The sequence below is a fragment of the Aulonocara sp. 'chitande type north' Nkhata Bay genome, linkage group LG11 (genome assembly GCF_057382095.1).
Source record: "Aulonocara sp. 'chitande type north' Nkhata Bay isolate Kocher_YH1m ecotype deep benthic linkage group LG11, A_spYH_male_GT1.1, whole genome shotgun sequence".
NCBI lineage: Eukaryota > Metazoa > Chordata > Actinopteri > Cichliformes > Cichlidae > Aulonocara > Aulonocara sp. 'chitande type north' Nkhata Bay.
The window spans coordinates 27705217-27724971 of NC_141354.1; the positions used below are offsets into that span (position 1 = coordinate 27705217).

General features: G+C 41.3%; 2 protein-coding genes across 5 annotated transcripts; both read right to left on the reverse strand.

Moving 5' to 3' along the window:
• Window positions 1-233: 233 nt before the first annotated feature.
• On the reverse strand, window positions 234-4909 carry fdps (farnesyl diphosphate synthase (farnesyl pyrophosphate synthetase, dimethylallyltranstransferase, geranyltranstransferase)). Of its 2 annotated transcripts, XM_086311703.1 has the most exons (10): window positions 4733-4909; window positions 4140-4292; window positions 3915-4055; window positions 3362-3442; window positions 3115-3237; window positions 2399-2487; window positions 2243-2315; window positions 2079-2156; window positions 1821-1955; window positions 234-860 (listed from the first exon to the last, which is right to left on the reverse strand). In XM_086311703.1, exons 1-10 carry the CDS (start codon window positions 4733-4735, stop codon window positions 660-662), a joined length of 1077 nt encoding a protein of 358 aa, XP_086167829.1. In that variant the 5' UTR covers window positions 4736-4909; the 3' UTR covers window positions 234-659. The 2 variants fall into 2 exon arrangements, with proteins under 2 accessions (XP_086167829.1, XP_086167828.1); XM_086311702.1 differs by lacking the exon at window positions 4733-4909 and having other exon boundaries at window positions 4140-4584.
• A 2005-nt stretch (window positions 4910-6914) lies between these two features.
• On the reverse strand, window positions 6915-18126 carry entrep3 (endosomal transmembrane epsin interactor 3). 3 transcript variants are annotated; one of them, XM_086311707.1, is made up of 15 exons: window positions 17775-18126; window positions 16636-17597; window positions 16486-16542; window positions 15972-16079; window positions 15724-15837; window positions 15516-15623; window positions 14417-14577; window positions 14193-14292; window positions 14042-14114; window positions 10899-11196; window positions 10471-10802; window positions 10348-10389; window positions 8741-8916; window positions 8495-8635; window positions 6915-8407 (listed from the first exon to the last, which is right to left on the reverse strand). In XM_086311707.1, the coding sequence occupies exons 2-15, from the start codon at window positions 16867-16869 to the stop codon at window positions 8153-8155; spliced, it is 2199 nt and encodes a 732-aa protein (XP_086167833.1). In that variant the 5' UTR covers window positions 16870-17597; window positions 17775-18126; the 3' UTR covers window positions 6915-8152. The 3 variants fall into 3 exon arrangements, with proteins under 3 accessions (XP_086167833.1, XP_086167832.1, XP_086167830.1); XM_086311706.1 differs by having other exon boundaries at window positions 17745-18126; XM_086311704.1 differs by having other exon boundaries at window positions 16636-18126.
• Between the last annotated feature and the right edge of the window lie 1629 nt (window positions 18127-19755).

The window sequence follows — 19755 nt, forward strand, 5'->3', positions numbered from 1 at the left end:
GTATGTGAGGCTTTGTGAAAACTAGAACTGACTACAGGCTGCAAATTGGACACACCATTGACTATTAGCATCATGGTGGTTAATAATTTTGATTTGTGTGAGGAAAGTAAAATAACGCAAGCATACAAAATAAAACCAGGATGTTTGGAAAAGCTGTGCTAAAAAAAAAAAAAAAATCCTGTCTCTTTAAACAACATAACACCACACAAAAAGATGAAATGTACACAACCATGTTTGTTCATACACTATATATTATTTATTAAAAGCAATAAATTCTTGGCTAGTACGGACTTTAAACACTATAAAACATATGGAACAGTTTGTCAGTTTTCATCATCTGTCCTCTGCCATCAGCATTCACCCATTTATTATGCAATCAAAAAAACATTAATCCATCATCCCTCTCATGTGTTCCTCAGTTCAGGCACACTGAAGTTAAATCAGACCCTTTGTGATTCACTCCAAAGTTATCCTTCTATCAGTCAGATTCCTCTGACAGAGGACATCGTCTATTAAACAAAGTCCTGACTGAGTTACACTGCTGAAGTCTGAAACACTTTATTTAAATAAGTGAGGACCTGCTTGTGCGTATTCATAAGAGTCACCAGACTTGTGTATTTGATGCTGTTAACATATTTTCTACAAAGCAGCAAGCCCTCTCACTTGTTTCTCTTGTAGATTTTTTGGGCAAAATTGAAGAAAACAGAGTGAGGAAGGTTTTGTGCGTGGCTGGCGATGAGTTTCTGGAGGCGCTGGTAGCTTTCCTCTTCATATTTTTGGTACAATGATGGCATCTGCAGGCTGTTGTACAGTGCTTTGACCTTTTCCACACTGGCTTCATCATGTTGTCCATAACATCCCTGAGGAGGAGATCAAAATGAACTTGTTAACACTAACAAATGACTCTAGTCATGAGTCTAAACAAGGTGGGAACAGATGAACGTCAAAGAATTAAAGGTGTAGACGTTTTAATACCGACTTAAACTGTACCAATGATCACATACGTCAGGGGAATTTTCTGGATGCCCAGAACATTGAATATCTGCTAGTAAGAAAAGTTAAGGGTAAGATTAGCAATTTTATATCATATGACGCAAACAGAGCTGAACCACTACTCCACCAGAAACTAGTATTGATTTCTTATAGAAGACGCAAGCCAGCAATGCGAGCTTTAGAGCATAGAGCTGCATAACTGCCAGCACTAAATCAAGTTGCTGTGTAGTTTGTTGTAGTTGGATGTATCTCAACTTGTTGTACAACAAGCAGACAATAGAGTGTAACCGTTGACTGGTCTCTATGGCATGTGACTGAGGCCCTAGCAACATCTGGCGATGCCAAGGACTAATTTCTGCAACCAGCTGACATGAATAATGAAGCTACCCCGGCAGCAGATCTAGATGTTTATTCTATCCTACTGCAGAGTCTAACGACAGTATACACAAACAGTGGTTACTCTCTTGTCCGTATGAAAATTCTCTCTAGATGAGATGCTATGTTAACTCAAAATCCCCCCCTTAATTACAAAGTAATATTACAAGAATGTAAGGGACAGGGCTAGATAGAGAGATTGCTACTTTCTCTGCAACATAATGTATTAATACGGTTAATATTATTATTTTGCTCATTATATCAGTTGATTTAAAAACGAAAAGTTTTAAAACTAACAACCATACAAATGCACATTTAAAGGATAAAAAACAAGAGCACGTACAGCTAAGCATCATCAAAATGAAAATTCTACACAGTGGCAACCCAACTCTGCCACATATTTATAAATTTTACGTGATCAGAAGAGAAGCATTTATTTAATGAGGCCCAACCTCTAGTTCTTCTCTCTGCTTAGGAGTCATGATTTCCAAGGCTGTCACAACCAGCCAGCTGCATTTGTTGTCCTGAATGTCTGTGCCAATCTTTCCTGTCACAGCAGGGTCACCGTAACAGTCCAAGTAATCATCCTGTGACAGAATACATCAGATGGTCATTAAAACAGAATAGTCAGCAGCGTATTATGCAACACGTGCAGCTAACGAATGGGAAATATTATGCTATGAAGGTCAATGATGAGGAAAAGTAGCTACTTGTATTTGAAAGAACTCCCCCATCTCAAGTAAGATGTGCTTGGCGTTGCTGTGCTCTTCTTCACTGTTGATTCCTGCCTGGAAAAGAAAAAAGGTACAAAGAGTGTTTTAAAGCTGTATTATTTTACCTCCATTTTTATGCAACATGAAGTTGACACACTCACCATATACATCGCAGCTGCCACTGGGAGGTAAAATGAATAAAAGGCAGTCTTATATTTTACGATTGCTTTATACCTTAAAGACAAAAAAAAGAAAAAGAAATAAATACTTATTGCAATAAACAACACTCATCTTTCAACACTCTCTCCCCTTCTGACCTTTCGATGGTGAATCTGTTGAGGTCAATTTGTCTGGGTGGAGCAGTCATGAGATCCAGAGCCTGACCGAGTTCTGTCTGGAAAGTGACCTGAGGGGAAAAGAAAGAAGAAAACACACAAGGTAAGTAAAAACTCACAAGTACTTGAGTTTCTGAAATAACTGTTCGGTCACTTAATAAGCAAATGTTTTGACAGCTGATGAATAATTTGAGAGATTTTAATTAAAGAATTAGGAAACTGTGTTGAAAATGTTGTGGTTAGTTTGTATGACAATCTAAATATGCAGGCTGATTAAATTGGTTGGCTGAACAAAACACACATCAGCAAGATGACAGTGTTGGCTTGAGGAAAATGTTGTAAAGGACATTTTTTCCTCTTCCCTCTATGGCAGCTGGGAAAGGCTCCAGCCACCTCCCCACTGCCACGAACGGGATAAGCGGTAAAGAAAATGGATTGAAGGATGTTTTGCATTTTCTGAGGAGTAGTTTGTGGACAGTGGACAATGCTGAAGATGACTAAGTGTTGAGCCGGATTTAACTATGCAATAATATATTGCTCAAGCTGGACATTTGAGTGAAATCATGCGTAACCACAGTCATAACCTCTTCAGCAGTCTCTCAGTTGGCTTTTAAGAGCCGTTACTGCATACATTTTATGAACGAAGTGATGAATTTGCTGCCAGATGCACAAGCACACTTTCAGCCAAGAAGACTCACTTCGTTGAACAGCTCCAGGAGGTGAATATAGTAGGGCTGATCTCTGCAATATCTGCGAAGCAGTCTGTAGATTGACCCCTCTAACAGAAAGGAATCATTAATGGCATCCAGACCTATACCATCCTAAAAAAAACAAAAACAAGCAAACCAATAGGTAGGATTTATATAGGTAACCAGAGGGAAGTGGGAAAATAACCACAGCACAAACTCATACTAGTCTCCTTTTCTGGAATATATTAAGTCTCACCTTCTTGTACCAGCAGGGTTGCCCTCTCCGAGTGACAGATCCATCCATGATGTCATCTGCCACGAGGAAAAACGCTTGAAGCTGCAAGTATCAGACACACAGCGGCAACACCTAAATTAGAAAACGTAGCACTTGTGCAAAGTGTTAAAAGCTACAGTCAAGAGTCTGCTCGTGAGAGAAAGTTTTAAAGACACACAACCTGCATATTCCAGCTACCTTCCTGTCAATTTAGTAAAATCCAGCCTCAACAATGATTAAAGATAAATCACGATTAAACATGATTGCAGATGAGGATAGTGTAAAGTTACTGGTTAAAGTAGTAATGATATTGTTTGTACTGCTTATTGTGGTCCCAAGCCCCTACTGAAGATTGCAGACTTTAAAGGAGGTCATAACTATGTAGTGCAATCTTTTAAAGCAGCTTAACATCTTAATGCTTAATTAGGTTGGAACAGAATTAAAATCACCTGTGACCGACACTGACTTTTAATGGGTAAAAAATTAATGAAATACGGTCAGACTTTTAATTTAGCACGCCATACCAAACCCTCACCAGTTCAATGCACCAGCCGACCAACAGAGCCCGCTGCACGGTGTCCTGGGTAAGCTGGGAGGGCGGGACAAGCTCCCTGAGTGAGCCAATCACAGAAAGGCCTCGGTTCCTCTTTCCTCCAGGAGTGTTGTATACCAAAACCTCAAACAAAAACACATATGAACATCTACATATCATTGTCCCCCTCTGCTAAATGAAAAAAAGAGACCAGTCATACATACTTACCTCTCTCAGTCTTTTCAATGCGTCTGCCAGCACGGGATCTGTAAAGTCTCTCTCTGTGAGCTCTGTGACGAGCTCCTCAAACTGGTCTTCAAACAGCTGAGGGTCTGAAAGCAGAGCCTTCTTGTTGTGCGTCCCATTGCAAACTCTGTCTCCCTGCAAAGACGAGATGCACAGCAGGTGAGAGGTGTTTCTTGGCCCGAGGGGGGACACGGTCAGCCAAACGGTCCGGATAATTTTATGGGCACTGGAGACCCAGCTCAGCAAGCGTCTCATTACCCTTCAACCGTGCAATTGTGCCGACCAGTAACAAACGTTTCTATAGGTAAAGGTAAATCACATGGTTGCTCCAGATGAGGATCAACCAGGTGACTGTAACACTACCAGGTTACTTTAACACTACTAGGCAATGGTCTATCCGGCAGAGTGGATTAAGCTAAAGAGAAACTATTATTAGCTAGCTAGTTCCGTTATCATGAAAAGAAGCGTTTGCTGACTTTAGCTTACATCGTTTTCCTTCATTCACTCTGCCTTCTAGGCTAGTTATAACATAACGAATGAAAATGTTTCTTATTCATACAAATGCCTTTACTCACCATAATAACGCCGCCCTGTAATCCCAGACTGCACGATGTAATACAGTATAAAATGCCGGTCTTCACTTTCTCAGTCTTGTCAAACTGGAGTCTGTGAACGTCTCCTAAAACCAGGATATCAGACTGTAGTTTGCTATCACGCTGCTGTCTGTTTTATTACACCGCAGTCGAACTAAATGTCCCAGTGTTCCTTGCGAGTGGTTAAATATGGGCGGAGATTTTAAAAGGCTCCATTTGACATTAAGGGGTTTCATTGGTTTGGTGCATCGAACCAGGATGGGCTTTCACAATGGCTAACCAATAGGACTTGAGAAGAGGCGGAGCTTAAGTGGGGTGGCAAGAGTGGAGAGAGGAGTATGATAAAGCAAATGAAGAAATTTCTATACTGTATTATAGTACACAGTAGTATACAGTATATAAGAAAATTATATGATCCTATTCAGTACATAGATAATTTCTATACTGTATTTTTAAAATAATATATTATATCCTAGTTTGTACTTATATACAACACAGGTATTTTACAGTGTCTTGAGCCACTCCTCATTTCTTTCTATTTTGCTTGCATGGAGCAAGTAATTTTTTAAAGTGATCTTGAGCAATAGCTGAAGCTTTTTTAAAGGTTTGTTTTTCCTTGGACATTGACCACCTTTTCATTAATTTTCAGTCCAGTCATTGTATCTTGCCATTTTGAGATTATTATTATTATAAGTGGGCGATTGTGGCTCAAGAGTTGGGAGTTCGCCTTGTAATTGGAAGGTTGCCGGTTCGAGCCCCGGCTTGGACAGTCTCGGTCGTTGTGTCCTTGGGCAAGACACTTCACCCGTTGCCTACTGGTGGTGGTCAGAGGGCCCGGTGGCGCCAGTGTCCGGCAGCCTCGCCTCTGTCAGTGCGCCCCAGGGTGGCTGTGGCTACAATGTAGCTTGCCATCACCAGTGTGTGAATGAATGGGTGAATGACTGGATATGTAAAGCGCCTTGGGGTCCTTAGGGACTAGTAAAGCGCTATATAAATACAGGCCATTTACCATAAATATTACTTTATTTTATTGTTTGTTAATCCAATTTAATCTGACAGAATTCAAGCATAAAAATGCACCTAACGCATGAGATGAACCAATGTTGTGTCTACACATACCAGACAACTTGGTAAAGAAACAGTTTTAAATTGTATCTTGAGGCTCTTTGTTACTTGCAGTCTCTTGGAAAAAAACACAATTTGTTCTTATTTCTTAAGCTGAATCTGGAAAACAGGTCTTTTGATCCAACATTCAATACCATTTGGAAAGTATCTGATTTGGTTAAAAACTTATTTTTTTCAGCACGACAGTGAAACCAAATACACTGCCAATGCATTAAAAGCATACCTGGATAAAAAAACACACACATGATTAGTCATGGACTGGCCTCCTCAGAGCCGTGGCTTTATGTTGATAGAGAATTAAATGAAAAAGCAGCCAACACCCAAAGAAAAGATTTGATTGTACTTCTAGAAGCATGGATAACAATCCTTCAAGACTACATAAGAAATTATAAGAAATCTTGCCTAAGAGAGTTCTGGCGCTGTTGTACATTTAATATTAGCTAAATAATAGCTGCTTAAAATTGACCTTATACACTGTATTTCCATTTATGTTTGCATATATTTCAATAAAACACTGAAGCTACTTTACAGTTTACTAGCAAAATCTAAATAAATGAGGAGTTGCTGAAGACTTTTGCACAACACTGCATTTTGTCTATCATTTATTTCATTTCATGAAATACATTGACACTGCATTTAAAATCTGGAATAGGTGTCATACTTAGATTACATTTATTGTTCAGATCTCAAGGCTCTGTCCTGTTAAGCCTGCAATACAGATATACATTTCTTGAAATAAATTATGTTTTATGCAAGACAGGAGGTAGAAACACAGCTCAGTGCCTTTATAGGTGTATGCATGTGCCTGTAAGTGTGTATGTGTGTAAATCTTTAAACTTAGATACATACGTATGAGTGTATCCAAAATGTGCCTTTACTGATACGTATTCAGTATCATCACTTGGTGAGCACACCAGAAAGTCTTTCTAAAGAAAAAAAGAAATCCAATCTGATACAAATATATTATTACACTTCAAAATTCAGTACCCAGAGCTGCCAGACCCATCATAAATTCCCTGTCATGAGAGTATCTGGAAGATTTTCTTTTTGTTTTGTCATTCAACTAACCATCAGCAACCCGTAGAGTCCACAGGGACATGTGCTAACACATTTTGTGAAGCCTGACCACTTAATCAATTCATCTGTACATTTACTGCGAGAGACTCTTCATATCATCGGAGTACAAGTTACACCTATTTATCTTACAGGATCAAGCTGCTTTAGCCAGTGTCACATATTGAAACTCGATTAAAATCAAATTGGATACAGAGGCATGTTTGGAGCCCGTGGGAGCGCTGCAGATCCTTGTCCTTAGAGCTAGCTATTAAAACAAATACATTGTAACTGCCGACTATCACAGGTCTTGGGTGCAAGGGGAGGAAAAAAAAGGAAGCATAGTCAAAACATGCAGATAAAGACATTCTGAAGGACATGTTACTTAATTACACAGACAGTCAGGATTCAATGCACAAGGTTTCTGCTGTATCGCCGGTTGTAGCAAAACATGCGCACGGGCAAATGAAATGACCGTGTCCAGGGGCCACCCACAGAGAGTACATTTCACAGGCTGAGCCTGTGTCTGTGGCGTGCACTAATGTCAGTGTCTGAATGCTGGCTGCCTTATTTTTCGAAGGCCATCGTGTAGGTGGAAAAAGTGTGACTGAATTAGAAAAACACAAAATTAGCAACTCAGTAATGTGAAAGCATTTCTCATGTGTTGTCTGTTTATCTTACATTGTACTCAGCTGACTATATGATGATGCATTTTGTTTAATCAATGGAAGACAAAGTAAGAGCTTTCCTTGATCACTTCACCTGAGCGATCCCGTGAATGAATAGCAATGTACAAAAGGGCCAGAAGCATATTGCAACCCATTGTGTAACAGACTGAGATTAAAAGTAAGTGTAAGTAAATCTGAATGCTAGTTGAGTTCCATTTCCAGTCAGAGTTAGGAGCTCATTGGTGTGGCAGAAAAGATGCTTCTGGTAGGTTGATCTTGGCCAATAGGTTCTCTAAAGAGAGCCCATCAGAAATAAACATCTACAGAGCACTGCACTGCTGTTGATCTGTGAGGGAGCTCTAAGATGTTGTTCACATGATAAAGAGCACCACTAAGTAAGGCCATTTGCACAGCTTGCTCCAAGAAACGGAAGTGAATAAGAGACAAAGGAGGGAATAATATCTCAATAGGCTTCTAGATATTTCCCCCTACAGCCTTGTCATCTTGCGTGCCACCTATTTTCCTCCTCCACCCCTCCTTCACTCTCCTCTTCTTTTCACAGTGCAGACTCTGAGTAGAGAGCTCCCGATGACCCATGTGGTGCATGAGGTGTCACTAATCGACGCAGTGACGCTGAGGAGGAGAAGCTTAAATCTCCACAGCTGCGCAGGTGGATCCCTTCAGGCGCCCGGCTGCTGTAGTGTCGGTTGTGACGACTGTCACTGTGGGAATGGTGATGTCCGCGTCGATGAGGATGATGGGAATGATGGTTGGCTTGTCCGCGGCTTGTGCTCCAAGGCGTTCGCAACACCTGAAGATATTTTTATGAAGTTGTGAGAAAGGGCAGAAGGTTTGCTGCAAAGTGACATAACAGCGTAATCAGGACTTCTTTTTATACCTGCTCCAAGGGCAAGTGGTTGGCACCCTCAGCTCCACTCCTTCTCTTAGGTCCCTGCCCTGCGCTGCCAGCATGCTCAGATGGGGGTGCCAGGTTACGTTTGGAGCGCTGCAAGAAGCGAGCCACCAGAACCCGAGTGACCTGACGGAAACACAAGGAGATCAGAGAATGAGCAGACTGCACAGCCGTTCATATTTGCCACCTTACTGCTCCTGTAACTTCCTTCAAGAATTTTTTTTGACTTGCCTTAAGGTCTCCGAGAGAACGGTGGCAGTCTTTAGGTAAACGTAACGGTGAAGTGGGTGCAGGTTTGGAGGGGACCTGCACCCCCGTGGCTGCTAATTTGATGCTGCCTTTTCTGGGCAGAGCAGCAACCGGAGGCACAGAAGTGCGGGGCAACAGACACGCTTCAGAGGATGGGCCTTTGCATAAGAAGAAAAAGAAAATGTTACATGCAGAGCTATAATATCCTTTTAGCTGATCCAGCAGCAGAGTTGCCAGGTCTGTGTGACAAAACAAGCCCAATGCCAAGTCAAAAATATCCTTAAAAAACAGACACAGGCACAGAGCTGTGCAGACCATTATAGCAACTTGCATAATGCTGATCTGCAGGGGGCTAAGTATGAATAAATTATCTATCTATCCATCCTCCCATCCAATCCCAGCTGTCATAGGGCAAAAGGCAAGGTACACCTTAGAAAAGTTGCCAGGGGCAGGCCCATTTCCTTGATTTAAAATATGGATCTTTGTTCACTCTAGACATTCAGCTAATTTCACCCAACCAGCAGACAGAAAAAAAATGTGACTGCAGCAGTATATAGTAGTTGCAGTCTGATTGGGGAGATGCCACAGGAAAACTGTAGATCCCTCCACATTACAGTACAATATGTGTTGATATTTTTATTCTTGCTGTATAATCTATATAAATAAAGATGTAGGCCGAGTCCAAGACAAAATTGCAAACCAAAAAGTCCTGAGCTGATAGAAAAACAAAATGGTGAAAAACAACCTTAACATATACTTAGAAAGGTTGGAAGTGAGGGAAACAACATACAGGTAGACATAGCTGAAATTTAACAGCTAAATTACAAACATTCTGACTTTTGCTGCATAAAAAAGCAGATGAAACAGCTGCAAAAACACAAATATTGCTGCTGATGATTCAAAGAGGTATATAGACTGTAGGAAGTGCTGCATGGTATTACAGAATGTACCAGACTGTCCCCCTGACTAGACAGTAAAGAGCATACTATTTAGTGTGTCTGATGGAATAATCTCCCATAATAAATTAGGCTACCTAAAATCTTATGCCTGTGATAGTGACATTAAGGCCTGTATCATGGATAATCATGGATTATTGCATTTTTCCATGACGTACTGTATCCATGACTTTGCTGCTTGAGCATCCATCCATTGGGGTCTGTCCTTTGAAAAAGAAAATGCAGATAAGAAGGCACATTACTGTTTCCACAAAGTGATGTCATTTATCAATATGTAATCAAATCACTGCTAATTTTGATGTTCTGGAAAAGTTTCATAAATCACGTGCACATGGGGCTGGATCTCCATGTCTCCTCTGAAGCGTACGTTTCCAGTCGTTGCTAAGAGGCTTTGATGAATGAGGGCAATTAGCGGTAAATGAGCTGAGCTATGTCTGATCAAAACAACTGAGACATGATCTCTTTTGGGGTTTCTCCTTCTAATTAGACAATCTCAAGTAAAGAGGAAGAAAGGATGACAGAGGTGGTGATGAAATGCAGCAAAGGTTCAGCTCTTTAACTAAGAACATTTGTACATCACACTGCCTGATAAAGTTTATCTCATCTTTAAGGTCCATAGGAGTGAGCTCTTACCTGTGTCTATAGATGCCTTGCTGCTTCCAGAGCCAAAGTCAACTAGAGAAATGTAAGTTCAGACAGGTTATGGGATCTATAAAGCTAGTTTAAGACATGTGTTTACGTTGGTGTCTGACTTACCTCTCTCAGTTGAGGAGCCCAGACCTGGCTCACTGTGTGACCTCACAAGGCGTAGGAAGCCTTCCCGGTCTTTTTGTACATTCTCTCCATCTCTTTCATTCTTCCCAGCTCTCCGGTGAAGACACAGGGGTTGGTGCGGATGGGGTTGCTCACTGGTAGCAGAGGAGGATGAGGTAAGGGGAGCAGAAGAGGCTGGGATGGCTCCTTGGACTGAAGGGGTGGAGGGGCGAACTCGAATCTCTGGGATCGAGGATTGGTGTTGAGAGGTGCAACTCCCTTCCAGCTGGGAACAGCTACTAGCCAGGATGGTCTGGCGCCGCAACACTGGAGACCTGGATGACAAAACCGGAAAATGCCAAAACATATGTTGGCATGTGTTTGCAGTTTCAACTTCTGATTTTAACCCGGCATCGGACGTTTGCACTCACCTGTATGTGGTGGTGGCTGTGCTGGGTGAGGAGCAGGAGTTGGACCGCTCTCCTCTGAGGAATCGCCTGGATCTCGGCCCTCCTGCCAGAGGACTCTCTGGTGTTTGACACGGTGGGCCACCTAAGTTGATATACTCCCTACCATCTCCTCCGTCTCCACCCTCACTAGCGTTCCTGTTACGCCTCTCCCCTTGGTTTCTCAGCCCAACCTCCAAGAGGCAGGAGTCCTCAGAGGGGGAGGAATCATCAGGGATGTCCACAATCTCTGACATTAACAGAGATCCACTGTCCATAGACACTAAGAAAAAAAGGTAATCCTTTATTATGTAGGGAAAATGTTACATTTTGATTTCATTTATAGGACTTTTTAAGTAATCTAAGAAAACTCCTTACTATACCTCAGCAATAATATTGTCAGTAAAAATTATGACTTAATGCTTTTTTGTTTTCTGTTGTACAACACTGCACAGAGTTTGTGGAGTTTTAATGAGCTTGAAAGCGAAAATTTGATATGACCACCTTACTTCTTCAACATAGCCTGAAATCTTTTTATGTGAGCTTTCTTGGCATTTATTTAAGTAGTGTTCAGGAATAGTTCTAGGATTTTTGAGGGACATTCAAAGCTCTTCTTTGGCTGTTGGCTGCCTTTTGATCCATTTACTGTTGAGATGATCCCAAACTGCTTCAGTAATGTTGAGTTCTGGGCTCTGAGGAGGTCAGCCTGCAATTGAGTGTTCCCTTGTGTGTTTTTCTATCCAGGTGTGGTTTCACTCCATTGGCAGTGTGTTTGAGATCATTGTCATGCTGGAGAATGAGCCGTTACCAATCAGAGGTTTCCAGTTGGTGTTGCATGGTGGATCAAAATTCTAGGGTACTTCTGTGTGATCATATTTTCATTAGTTTTGGGAAGATCACCAACACCTGTGGCTGAACTGCAGCTCCAAACCATCGCAGAGCTTCAACCATAATTTACAGGCAGCTGTAGATCATTGTACCCAACCTCCTCTGTACATATTATTGATGATTTGAACCAACGACTTCACATTTGGATTCATCACTCAATAAGACCTAATGCCACTGATTTTCTGTCCAGTTCTTGTGTAACTTGGCATACCTCAGCCTTTTGTCCCTGTTTCCCTTGCTTAACAATGACTTCTTGACAGCCAGACTTCCACTGAGACCATTTCTGATGAGGCTTCACTTCTCTTTGGGAATCACCTTGTTGGTGGAAAAATATTGTGTGAACAAATGATCAGTTTTTTTGTGTCAGGCTGTTAATAACAAAGTGTCTAAAGACACAGTTAAAAATGGATTCTTTGTTAAGTTCTCTGTTATGTGCAGATACAACACTAGTTCATCCCTTGAATTAGGAGGCTTTTCATGCCTGAATGGTCAGTCTTAAGAGGCATGATAAGCATAACCTTAACCCTTACCCCATAAATAAACATTAATCTGAAAATGGTCAGGTAGAAACTGGACTGAAAATAAGTGGCAAAGGAACCAATCCTCAAATAAACACTTTGCAAGAACTTCAGAAAGCCTGGAGAAATATTCCTTATGATCACTGAAAAAAAAAAGAGACAATATGTGGCTCCTTGGAGCAAAATATAAAGAAATGAGAGGTGGTGCAAGACTTTTACACACTGCTTTATGTTTCATTTTCAGTTTGTCTTAATTTGAAATATAGATCTGATTAATTCAATATATTTACTGTCAGTGAATACTGATTTTAGTACATTGCTGACATTTGAAAAAAGTCACTGGCAGATGAGGTTTAACACTTGTGTTTAATCCAATATAAAATTAACCACACTTTATTTTTATTTTTATTTATTTCTTTACTCTAGCATGTAGTTTAAAAAAAAGTATCTGTCCATCTTGTGGCTGTAGAGATGTCGACCTTTCTGTTGAATTGCACTAGATGGCACTTGGCTTGCAGTGTACAAAGGAACAAAAAATGGAAGAAAAGAAAAAAACAACCCAAAAATTATGTAATGTCATAACAACAGTACTGTCCCATTTCTGAAATTATGACGAACAAAAAAAGAAAAAGATAGACAGAGTTCACACCAGTCATATTTTTTAATAGCAGGTTAACACTGGTGTACCTAAATCATCTGTTTGTGTACCGGTTTAGAACAGAGTATTATTAATATGATTAGTAACACCTATATTAAAATGCTACCTTGTATGGCTTGAAAATTGCTTTAATTAAAATATGTGTATTAATGTTTTGGTCTTTTTACAATCATGTAAGCAAGGTGTTACATCCTGTGAGGACGTGGGAGTGTGTGGGCGTGGTGTTGTCCTCTCCCTTTCCTCCTCCTTCTTTCTTGCCCCTCCCCTTGTCTCTCTCTGTCCCTGCCTTCTCCTTTAGGACACACCTGCTGCTCATTTGCCCTTGTTGACCACCAATTACCCTCAGAGGTGATATAAGCTGGAGGAGAGCAGTGTGGATGTGGGAGAGACTTCTGGTGGTTTTCCCCTCTGTGCTGGTCAGTGTGTGATACTGGTCAGTGTGTGATACTGGTCAGTGTGTGATACTGGTCAGTGTGTGATACTGGTCTGTGTGTGATACTGGTCTAGGTGTGGAAAAGGCCTGCTGTGTGTGGCTCTTTGTGAGTAGCTCTTAACCGAGCAGTGGTTTTCCTTAAGTGTCGGTGGCCTCCATTATTTTGTTTGGCCTGCCTAGTAATTGCTAATAGCAGCGTTGCTGTCTTTTTCTGTTGAAGCCTTATAGTTGTTTTCTTTGTTGAAGTGGTCACCATCTCTTTGGGTTGGACTGTCTGATTTATCATTAAAGCAGCGTTGCTGTCTCTTTTTGTTGTTACTGTTTATATGAATATTGAGTTAATTGATTATAATAAAGATTTATTTTGTGTTAAATACCTCTGCCTGGCGTTCTTTTCATTTCAACCCGGATCCAATTGTTACCGTCCCCCACCCTCTTCGCCTACACAAGGCTAAATAAAAATCTGTATATTTGGTTTGGGAGTGAAGTACCCCTTCAAGTTTGGAACTAGTTTTTAAAATGATAATTATGTTGATTTTTAGTAACTTTTTCTAATAATTTTTTAATAATAGTTGTTTTTTAATATTCCAAATGCAAATGGCTCCATAAAACATATATTCCATTAGCTAACCTTCTCCACTGAAGGCGGTGGAAGTTCCTCTCTCTCCAGACAGCTCAGTGCCGTGGGGGTCAAACACTGTGGCCTTGATAGTCACAAAAGACAAAGATCAGCTTCTCACTAAGTCCATCACACAAACACATAAAAGTACACACATACTTACCTGACTGGCAGCTCTCTGTCCCATCACAGCTTCATAAGGAGGAGGGCAGTCAGTGGGGTAGAGGGGAACGGGGCTCTCCATGGAGCCATTATAGGTGATGCTAAATGTGAATTCAAAAATATCAATCATTTGGTTTTACAAAATGTAGCCTAATCATGTAAGTGAATGGCTACTAAACGTCGAACACAAGTGATATTGATGCATTTTAAGTGCATGTTTAGTACCTCTGAGCATCTGTCTCAGAGCTGCAGGTGTACTCAGGAGGATAATAGGGGGGTGGAGGGATGGGTGGAACAAACTCCTCAAAGTCCATGATGTTGGTCAGGAAGGCATCCTGAGGAGTGGTGCATTCTGGGTTGACAGACCGAGAGCGATGTGGGGCCAGCTGGACAGGAATAAAAAATTGGGTACATCTTTAAAAGATACAGTGTTGTGAAAAAGTATCTTCTATCTTTCTGATCTCTTATTTTTTGGCATATTTGTCACACTTACATGTTTCAGATCAGCAAACAAATTTTAAAATTAGACAAAGATAACCTGAGTAAATACAAAATGCAGTTTTTAAAGGATGAATTCTGTTATTAAGGGAAAAAAATATGCAAACCTACCTGCCCTACGTGAAAAATTTGCTGCAGTATTTGGACGACTTGCCTTAGCTGAATGAACCATGAACTCTGCTCTCTATCAGAAAATCCTGAAGGACAATGTCCAACCATCATTTCATGCCCTGAAACTCAATCACACTTGGCTTATGCAGGAGCACAATGATCCAAAACACACCTTAATGTCCATCTTTGAATGGCTAAAAATGACAAAATTAAGGTTTTGGAGTTGCCTAGTCAAAGTCCAGACTTAAACAGGACTTATCTTAAACAGGCTGTGCATGCTGGAAAAACCTCCAGTGTGGGTGAATTAAAACATTTCTGCAAAGAACAGTTGGGTCTGATGGCGAGTTTGAAAAACTCATTGCCTATTACTGCAAACTGTTGATTGCGGTTCTTGCTGCCAATGGTGGCACAACCAGTTATTAGGTTTCAGGCAATTACTTTTTCATAGAGGGCCAGGTGGGTTTGGACGTTTTATTCCCTTAATAAATCATTTAAAAACTGAATTTTGTATTTGTTTGAGTTATCTTTATCTAAATGTTTAAACATTTTTCAAAATCAGAAACAGGTAAGTGTGACAAATATGCAAGAAAAGAAATCAGGAAGGGAGCAAATGCTTCTTCACAGCACTATATATTTTCTAATCTCTTAAGGCAGCAGTCCAGCACATTTGCAGGGTCCACATTTTAAATGTAAAATGTGCTGAATCTGTTCCTACCAGGTGCAGGAGGTCCAGGGAGAATATGTGGATACTGCAGGTCACGGTGGACAGGGTACAAATGATGGTGGAGAGAATGCTGAGACCACACGCACTGAACAAAAGGTCCTGTATAGACGATGCATTCAAAAGAAAACAAAATCTTGGTTTATGTAATCTTTTATGTGGAAAATGGATTTCCAGTGTGGTCAAAAAATATTCTACCTACCTTCAGCTGTTTTCTGACTGAGTGGCACCCATTATCCTGGTTGAGGACCAGCTTTTCCTCATCTGTGGAGCAGGGGTCTGTGCGTGCACAGCACACACACAGACCATTTTCCACCTAAACACATTGGATTGGTGTAAAGCACTAATCGGTAGACCAAAAGTGGATATTTGCAGCTATTCCTGTCACGTTTTCCATGCATCTAAGCATGAAGGTAGAAGACGAAGCTTGCATAATATTGCTCACTGTACCTGGCAGGTGAGCATGGACTTGACCATCTGTGCATTCTGACAGGACAGCATTGAGCCAGCTAGACTGAGTATCACACACACTGCAGACAGCAGCATAAACAGTGACACCTGTGGAGATACACAGAGATGACGTTTGAGTTAGAGTGTGGCATTCAACCAAAGACCACAGCAGGATATCTCATGGTTCAAGATGCTTTCAACCAGAGTAAAGAACATGTTCAATGAAAGTGCCTGTTTTAGATCCTGGTCCTGTTTTCTGTCCTGAATGCACTGAAATCTTAAGCCTGCTAAGTGTTTTACTTCATGTGCACAGTGTAATCAAAATATAAAATATGATAGATTTTTTCATGCAGATATAGAATTGTTTAAACCACATAGTGACAAAACACCCCAGTACAAAGACCCTCAATTATCAGTTATGTAAGAATGCACATTTTAAACTCCCACTTTTATGCCAAAAAGGATGAAAAGTTTGAAATTCTCAGAAAGATTTGATGCAATGTGCTACACATACCACCAGCGTCAGAGGTCTCCTCCATGAGATTATTCCAACAATCCCCGATGCCACCACCTGGAAACAAAAAGCATGTGCACCATGAAATACCTCCTTTAGTATATCTGCTGTAACATACTGTTGTTTGTTTTCAGTACGAGTTACACTTACAAAGAAACCAGCCCAGAATGGACAGGACTGCCTTACGCGGGGAGTGGTGGTGAAGGCCATGCTGGTGAAAGAGAAGGCCAGGACCATTGCTCCCAAGCCCAGGTGGCAGAGCCCCAGGTAAAGGAGCAGTCGGGCTCCACCAGGCCCCCGGCCAGACATGCCCCTGCGGCTGTCTGACCAACCCCGGGACCCAGAGGCTGAAGCCACGCTGCTAGAGTCTGAAGGTGAAGGCATGTTTGGCTTGTGGAGGAGGCAGGGAAAGGGTTTACGCTTACAGCGGGTTCATAAGACAAGTTGTGTGGGCAGAAGCACAGGAGAGCAGGAGAGAGAGAGACATAAATGCTGGCTTCAGAGCTCTGCTCTGTCACAGTTATGCACCAAATTCTCCACTGGCAGGTTCTGCGCAATGTCCCATGGTGCACACTGTAGTCCAGCCAGTGAGTCCAATAACTTTGTCAGCAGAAAGTTGAAAAAATGAGCTGCTACCACACAGTCGCAGGCACCATACTCACCTCATCTGATGTTTCAGCTTTTATACTTTTAAGTCCACACAGCGTCTCTTTCACCCCACTCAGTTCAGAAGCCAATGTAGCTTATATAGTACAGTCTACGCCATTCTGCTGCCCAGCCATTCTTTGATTATAACGCTAACAGGCAAACTGGGCAATTCGTTTTCCTTTTAAATCTTCACATTATTGCTATTATTACTCATTTGCTTTTTGCTGCTTCCTCCTCTCCACCTCCTCTCGTCCCTCTCTCCCTCCTCTAGCCCGTGGCATTGCGGTAACTGGAGACCCGAGCAGGCCGCAAATTCTAAAGCATCTCAGAGATAGCAGCTGTTCGCTTGTAGTTTTACTCCCAGCAGAGGCGGCATGTGGGGGTCAGTCCGTGCGTCCAGTCTTGAGGAACATCATCTGAACATGTGCGCTCCCCTCCCGCGACCTTTTTATCAGCTCCTTATCCTGTCACGGAAGAGAAAAAAAGACGGCGAGGAGATCAAAACCCTAAGATCACCCTAAGACTAATTAGCTATCCCGGCATGAACAGGAAATAAATGTTCCATCGATTTTCAAACTGCACCAAAATAGCAGCCAGGCTGGAATATTTACCAGCAGACTATCTATCTTTGTTAACTCCACCTCGGAGGTTTTTGCGGCGGTCCACACAAGCACCTAGACTCCCCTCCTCCTCTTGTTCTTCCTCCTCCGCCGCCTCTTTCCTCCCTGCAGTCACGCGGGCATCCCGTTCAGCCCGTGTGTTTGTGAATGTGTGTATGTACCACCGACGTTTACCTCACAGCCTTTCACCAGACATCACACCAATACAGCCGCTTAGCCTTCCCGTGCCCCCTCATAGCACAGCAACTTAAGTTTATCTTTCATTATCGTGTTTGCTCGCCCCTCCCCTCTGCTGCCCTCGCATCTCTTCCTCTGTTTCCAAGCCGAGCTGTGACTCTGGCAGAGGAACGGATCGTGTTTGCAAACCACAACCTGCCCTATACGTGATGACAAGGCACGCAGAACGTGCAGCCAACTCGGTGATGCGGCAGAGAGCGTTAACACAGTCCTGGTGCTGATGCTGGGAAGGAGGGGTGGTTGCCTAGCGACAGGATCCAGCTTTTACTGCTGCAGCGACGATTAAAACAACAACAACAACACACACAAAAACAGCAGTTGCTGTTGGCAGGAGAGTTAAAAAAGAAAGAAAGAGAAATAGACGGTGGCAGAGATTCTTTGTAGTGAGAATGTGTGTCCTGTAGGTGGCTCGTCTAAAACAACCAGCGATGTGTCTATCATATGTAATGTTTCTTGTTCGTTCAAAGACCCTCATAGTGACTAACAGATCTCGGTGTCAGATTCTCAAAATAAATACTACGGGACTTACAGGACGTTACCATTATACTTGGATGATAGATTTTCACAGTAAAAGCCCTAATTTTTTTGTGTGTGGAATGTCCAGTATGCTTTAACCACAGACAAAATAAAAGATGGATATATCTTCCAGGTCGGAAAAACAAAGCCCATGTGGAAGTGTTGAATACTCTGAGAAGGTGATAACTTTCAAAAACACTTCCAGTTCTATAGAAGTCACAAAACTGCTTTCTAACTTGAACTCTGCCAACAGTTTCCTGCTGAGTTTAAAGGCTTGGCCACTCATGTGGGGTCGTATTGAATAATAATAATTTTTAATGAGTGTATTTTGTAAATCGTTGTCATATTATGTCTCAAAATAAATCTATGGTGTGAAACCACAGCTCATTGGCAAACAATGAGCACAGTTTCACAGTCAGTCATCACATCACATCATTTTTCTTTTTCTTTTGGAAACCAAGATGGTGATAGCAAATCTCAAGGCTTCACAAACCGGTGGGTGATGTTATGGTAGCTATGTGCATCTTTTATACTCACTATGGCTTAAATGCATTTGAAATTTCCAAAATAAAAGCCCCCCCACTCAGGTATGTCAGACAGTGCCCCCCCAAAAAACCCCTAAAATAAATAAATTAATTAAGTCCCCCAATTTTAAAGAATGCTTTAAAATGTGCTTTTGAAAAATTAAAGCCACCACTTACTTGTTGAATATCATGAAATTGCTTTCACACTGAAGAATTTTCAAAACAAAACAAAAAACCCCACAACACAGTTTTATAACCTATGTCCCTCTTTTCTATGAAGTCTATGGACTAGGACACAGAGTTTAACATCGCTTAATTGATGTCATTTAAGGTATTTAATTAAAGAAAAAAAGATGTTCTGCCTAGCTAAGTCTTTCACAATACAACACTGTATCCATATTTTTCCTAATTGATAACATTATGATTTTCAGTATTGAAATTGTGCAGCTGTCATTTCACTATTTCACATATCTGGGATCACTGCTCTGTTCCTGAGGTTTCCTTCATTTTTTCCCTTTAAATGGATTCTGAGGGGAGCTTTTCCCTTATCGAGATTGAGAATCTAAAGATAGAGGATGTTGGATGCTGTACAAACTGTAAAGCCCTTTAAGGCAAATGTGAATACAGAGAATAACATTTATGACAATGCTAAACCAGGAAAGAAAAACTATTGCGTCACTGTACCAACAGGAACTTAAAAAAATACAACAAACAATATATTTATA